The sequence below is a fragment of the Cynocephalus volans genome, chromosome X, assembly GCF_027409185.1.
Source record: "Cynocephalus volans isolate mCynVol1 chromosome X, mCynVol1.pri, whole genome shotgun sequence".
Lineage (NCBI taxonomy): Eukaryota > Metazoa > Chordata > Mammalia > Dermoptera > Cynocephalidae > Cynocephalus > Cynocephalus volans.
Window position 1 is genome coordinate 36,696,551 of NC_084478.1, and position 6,166 is coordinate 36,702,716.

Sequence of the window (6,166 nt, forward strand, 5' to 3'; positions counted from 1 at the left end):
TGTTTCTGTCTGATGGTTGGTTGGTTGGTTTTTATCCACTAGAGAGCAAAGAATATGCAGTGCACGGGAATAAAACAAACATTCTCAAACAATCTAAATAAATCAGGTATCTTTTATTTATACTAAAAGAAATAGTAAACGGAATAAGGCCAACGAAGGATTAAGCAGCTTTTACATTTCTGTTTTTTACTTTTTTATTCTCTCCATGTTGTGATCTCAATTCTTTTACTGTGGGGTTCTTGCACATCTCCACGAAAAAAGTTTGCAAACTGTGTTCACCTACACTGAATCCAGAGCGCAGGACACTTTATATCCTGCCCAGGCAGAGATTTGTCTCTGGCTTACCCACAATCACAAAGTAACTTGTAGGAGCAGCTTTCCATAGTGGAAAGAACATTTGTGTCCCCCTCAAATTCATATGCTGAATCCCTAACACTCAATGGAGTGCTATTTAGAGGTGGGGCTTTTGGGGGGCAATTAAGTTTGGTTGAATCTTAAGGTTGGAGCTAAAACTTTAGCATTAGGGTCCCTAAAAGAAGAAGAGGAGACACTAGATCACTCTCGCTCTCCCTCCCTCTCTCTCTCTCTCTCTCTCTCCCTCCCCCCACTCTCTATCTACCTCCTCTCTCTAATCCCACTCTCACTCTCTCTGGCCCCCTCTCTCTATCTCTCCCGTCTCTCTCTCTCTCTCTCTCTCTCCCCCCACTATCTATCGCCCCGCTCTTCCCCCCCGCCCCCCTTCCCTCTATCTCCCCCCCATCTTCCTCTTTTTTGTCTTCACTCTCTCCCTCTTCCTCCATGTGAGGATACAGTGAGAAGGCAACTGTCTGCAAGTTAGGAACGGCATCCTCATCAGGAACCGAACCTGCTGGCACCTTGATCTTGGATATCCCAGCCTTTGGAACTGTGAAAAATCGATTTCTATTGTTTAAGACATCCCATCTATGGTACTCTGTTAACGCAGCCCCAAAGGACTAACTTACAGAGGTTTGTCTCTCAACTCTGAAGCACACCATCTGAGGGCATGGCCACAGCACACCACTTCCACAAACTCAACCTGCTCACCACCCAGTTTAAATAAAAACTACATCCCTCCGAGGACTTGCATTTGTACAAAGCCCCAAACAGCCTTATTCAGCAAATTTCCACTAGACTGCATCATAAGGCACACCCTCAACCTCACTCATTCTTGTTACTTTACTGATAGGCCAGAGGAGAGTGCAACATCGTGTATGATGGCAGCTTATAGGTTCAAAAGCTCTATGTGAAGGCGGGCTGCGTCTTCTTTATTTCAGCATCCCTAGTACTAGCACAGAACCTTCCAAAGAGCAGATGCTCAATTAATGTTTTGTGAATAAAAGAGGCAGTAAACATGAAGTCTAAATTGTTAAGATTTAGTTTTTCCTACTATCTGGAATAAGCTAAGATAAACAAAGTATGAATCATTTAATTTGACAAAAGACTAACAGAAATTTGAGAAAGCGAGGATTAACTATGTTCTAATTTTATTTCTCCATTGTATTACCCGCTATTACATTTATTTCTTCACTGTATTTTACTCTAGGGTTCTTTCAAGTGTCTAAGAAAATTCCTATTCTTATATCATATTTTCTTATCTGGGTGATAAAAATACAAACAATTAAACAAACAAACAAACCAACAAAAACACAGACTTCAATAAGGGTGAGAACATTTGCTGGACTAATGGTCCAGGAGACCGTGCCCGCATACGAAGATGACATGCCTGGCTGTGTTTATGGCTGAGGCTGTTTCTTCCTCATCTTCCAAAGGCTCTACGTAATGACATAAGGATTCACAGGTGATGATTTCCTTCATCTTTCCCAAATGCTCCAGGACTTCCGTCTCGCTGGTTTCAACGTGTGCTCTTGGACCCCACAGGAATTGATAGCACGGAGGATCACTGTTGGGGACCTGCCGGTACTCTAGGTAATTCAGCCTCACCAAATCTTGAGTGATGAGCTTCCGGGGCTCTCCGTAGATGAGGTGCTTCCTTCCAGCATATACTTTCATCTTATTCAGGCATTTCCAGATGTGTTCCTCAGTGGCACAGTTGCCATTCGTTAAGATCACACCCAGGACAATCATTAGGAGACCGGTCTTGGGAAACCCTCTGCCAGGACGCACCCTCCCGTTGTTGGGAAGTTTCAGTTTGCTGACTAGGTTATACGAGTGACTGGGTAAGTCGACTTCCACCACCTGAACTGCAAAGGCAGCCTCGACGTGTTGGGAGGCCCTCTTGAGGATCTCAGCAAACTGGTGTTTGTATCTACGGTTGATAACCTTCAGCATGTCTGCCTTCATAATGGGCTGTTTCATTCTATACTTGTAGAGCAGGAACTGCGCCAACAAAACAGCCTTCCTCATTAGAGGGTCTTCGCGTGAGTCGTTAGTGGACAGTGGGTCCTCAGAGGTGCTTTTCCTTTCGTCACCTTGGCCTTTGCAACCTTCTTCAGATCTAGTGCAAGAAATGCCTTCAGAAACAGTGGTGGTGGATGGTGCTCTCTGAGGCCCCTCGGAACTGCTACATGACCCAGCAGCAGGCAGGCTCTGGCTATTATCTCCACAAAGAGAAGAGGAGGGAGGGGACTCCTCTGCTGCCGCTGCTGTTGCCTGAGCACCTTTCTCGCAGGCGTGGAGCTTACTTTTCCGTCTCCGAGGCATGATGACTCTGGGGAGGGACAGTGGGAAGGAGTGCTGGCAGGACGGCTGGTGATGCAGGCACCTGGACAAGAGAGAATTGCATCATGTGAGCATCTTCGGCGACAGGCGACAGAGACCACCTTGGCTTTAACCAAGGCACCCTCCGCAGGTTTCTGTGAAGGCACTTCTCTAGAAACCTACATGGCCTCTGTTCTCCTGGTCAGCCTGTCCCCTGCGAACCCTGTGGAGGAACTTAGAGTGTGTTCTAGGCTGCATGGTGCCAGCACTGCCTGGGGTGTACTGAGGAGATGGCAGCAGCCGGTAGTGGGTGGCCCTCTGTTCTGGAGGGGGCGGGTCACTTCAGTTCATCATCTGAATGATCCCGTAAATTGTTGCCAGTACTGGGCCCCCTCTATTCTGCTGCCCTTAAGTCGACACCTCAAATCAAAGCCACGTCTCACTGAGACCACAGCGGCAGAACGGAAGGAGCTCTTCGGCCCTTCATTCCACTTAGGGGGCACCCAGCTGAAAGCCGGGCGGACTCCTCTCTGTCATGGGCTGTTTGGGTCTTCAGTTCTCATTCAAGGAATTCACCTGAGCTCCAGATAGTGCCTGTTATACATTTTCTGCTGACCGGTGGCTGCACCCTCACCCCAAAGATACCATCTCATTTAGCTTTAATACAAAGAAGTGAGGGGAAGCCTCAGTCCGACAGCCCTGCTCTGGGCCTGCAAATGATGAATGCAGGGGTGGTGCTCAGATCCTTTGTGTTCTGTTCACTGCCAGGTGGTCCCACAACCTTTCCTTTGAGCCTTGCCATGCCCTGGAACCTCGCTCTTCCTGCCAGCACCTCCTGAGGCCCCCTAGTTGGATATGAGGGCCGGCTCACCTCCCCATGGTGTCCCAAGGCTGAGAATAGGGGATGGATTTGGTGGTACCCTCCTCGTCGATGTTCCCCTCAGACGTCAGGGTCATGCCCGTAACTCAAACCCTCCTACCGTGGACGTTAGGCCGTCCCCTTTAGACAAAATCCCTTACCACCACCAGCAGCAGCACCCCTCTCCCCCCTTCCCCTGTGATACTATATAGGCTTTCCTTTGCTCACTTGAGGACCCTCCTCTCAGACCTAGGACCTCACATTCCTGAAACTCTCCTTGCAGAAGTTAGCCCGATAGCCCTGCCCAGGGCCTCCCAGGGTCGACAGCAGGGGCAGGCTCTGTGACACCTGACTCTTCTGGGATCGAAGGTCCCCTCAGAACTCACTCCGGGTTCCACTGTTGATTCCCTGCAGGGCATGCTACTCCTTCCTCTGTTGACATCAGGCCCCTCCACTCAGGCCCAAACCCTCAGCTTTCTAATATCATCACATGGGAAAGGACGGCTCACGGAGGCTCGGCCTCCATGTTTGGGACCTGCGGGAGCTGCAAACAGGGGCTGGGTGGGACTCTCGCCTGAGTTTCCCCCCTGGACTCTCAGGGTCCGATTCTCCTCCGCTGAACAGGGGCCTCCCACATTTACCACAGCCCTCCCCTTCCCGAGACTTGAGAGGGAGTTTTGAGCGGCCATCTTGGCCGGCCAACTCCTGTCAGGGCTCCCGAGACTGAGAACGGGGGGCGCGGTGGCTTTGTGGGAGAGGGGCCTGGGCAGTCCTCCTAGGGCTGGTTCTCTCGTTCTCACTCAAGCTCCTCACCTGGACTCCAGCCAGAGCCAGGGACTCCTCACCCGCTGGCGATTCGGCCTCTGCCTTAGGCAACGTCCCGCACCCTCCTGAGACGCCCTCGGAGGAAGTCAGTGCAACAAGTGCAAGGGCCTCTCAAGGACGATTGCAGGGGCGGCATCTCTGGTGCCCCCGCTGTTCTGGAGTGGGGCTCGCTCAGTCTCCTAGAGGATTCGCGACTCCACTCCTCTTAGAGCCTTAGGCTCTTCCTTCTGCCACCTCCTGCACTGCAAGCCTTTCACATCCCTGAGACCCTCCTTGCAGAGGTCAGCCTGACAGCACTGCCTCGGCCCTCTAGTTCTCAGAGCGGGTGAACGGGAGTCTCCGTATGGCCCCTGTGTGATCGGGTGTTGTTCTCCTTGGTTGGCATTCAGCCATGTCCTTATCCTGACTCCTGGCTCTTTAACGAAAGCCTTACCGGGAAATGCCACATCCTTGCAAACTCGTGAGCAGGGTCCCGACTTCAAATCGTGCAGAGAATAGGTCTGTGTTCCCGGAGTGATGAGAGATGGGGAAGCTGAAGTACAAGGCAGAAAGCCAGGGGTAGGAGGTGGCTGTCACTGACTGCCCTGTTCCTTCTCTCCATCACTCAGAGGGTTCTAAACGATTTATTTACCACAGCCGCTGGACTGCGCTGGATAATTTTGTGAGATCCCAACCATGTGAGGTTAACTGACATTGCATAGGTAGACCTTCATATTGGTACCAAATATCGTGTCCTCCTTTTCATTATTCAAGCCACTCATCTCTTTTGCTCTTCTTACCACCTTGGCCATGTATTCTAGGGCGGTACGTTGGGCACAAAATCCTATTTTTCTTCAATTGCCTGAGATATATTTCAGGGTAGTGAGGAGAAAAGTGAATAAGATATTCAAGGTCATCTTCAGAATGGGAGTAATGGATGAATACAGATCAGAGGTACACTCTAACTCTGTCACTTACTACCTTGTGAATATGAGAATAATGCAAGTTCTTTTTCTGCACATTGAATTTCATAAACCCTTTTATGTACGCAATGTTCATGTCCCTTCAAAATTAAAATGCTGACGTCCTAATTCCCAATGTGACAGTATTAGAAATGGGGGCCTTTGGCTGATTATTAGGTTGAGGCGAGCCATGAGAGTGGGTCCCCCGTGATAGGATCAGTGCTCTTATGGGAAGAGACCAGAAAGCTTGCACTCCGTCTCTCTCCACCATGTGAGGAGACAGCAAGAAGTCAGGTGTCTGCAAGGGAACCTCCATCTTGGCCTTTGTAGCCTCTAGAACCTCAGAAAATGATTTTTTTTTTCTTTTTTTTTTACGTAAGACGCCTAGTCTGTGGTTTGCTGCCTGAACTGGTTAAGACAGATCTTTTTTGTAGGACCATCGGAATATATGTTCCGTATAAAAAGAACCTATAATGATGACTCACACGTACTGGGTGTTTAAGAAATGACAGTTTTGATGAATTTTACCCAGATAATACCACCCTTCTATTTCGGAGTATTTTTGTTTTCTTAAGGCCAGATATGTCAGAGAAAATGCAATTTCAAGGAAGTCCAAGGCAGACAAAAAATGGCTTTAGCAATTGAAATTAGATTTTCCCTATTAGGGCATCTATTATTTTACCTGGAGGTAGGGGGTTCTTCTTCGTATAGATACAAGTCAGATCCCGTAGAATTTTTTCAAGTACGAATTTCTTCCGTGCTTCCCAGTTAACCTTCCATCCAAACCACCTCTACTTTTCTTCATGTCTTCCCCCCCAAAATTTAGCCCTCCTTTAGAACACAGAAGGAAACACCAGGGACA

The 6,166-nt window shown here is 48.9% G+C and overlaps 1 protein-coding gene across 1 annotated transcript; it reads right to left on the reverse strand.

The window, feature by feature from the left end:
* Positions 1 to 1,701: 1,701 nt before the first annotated feature.
* On the reverse strand, positions 1,702 to 3,636 carry LOC134367876 (melanoma-associated antigen B5-like). The gene is made up of 2 exons (XM_063084543.1): positions 3,551 to 3,636; positions 1,702 to 2,743 (listed from the first exon to the last, which is right to left on the reverse strand). Exons 1-2 carry the CDS (start codon positions 3,634 to 3,636, stop codon positions 1,702 to 1,704), a joined length of 1,128 nt encoding a protein of 375 aa, XP_062940613.1.
* Positions 3,637 to 6,166: the final 2,530 nt, after the last annotated feature.

Excerpts from the sequence above, each read along its gene's own strand:
- LOC134367876 (XM_063084543.1), bottom strand. The coding sequence starts at position 3,636 with ATGACCCTGACGTCTGAGGGGAACATCGACGAGGAGGGTACCACCAAA. Across the intron at positions 2,744-3,550 it reads CCTTGGGACACCATGGGGAG|GTGCCTGCATCACCAGCCGT; the intron begins GTGAGCCGGCCC and ends TCTCTTGTCCAG.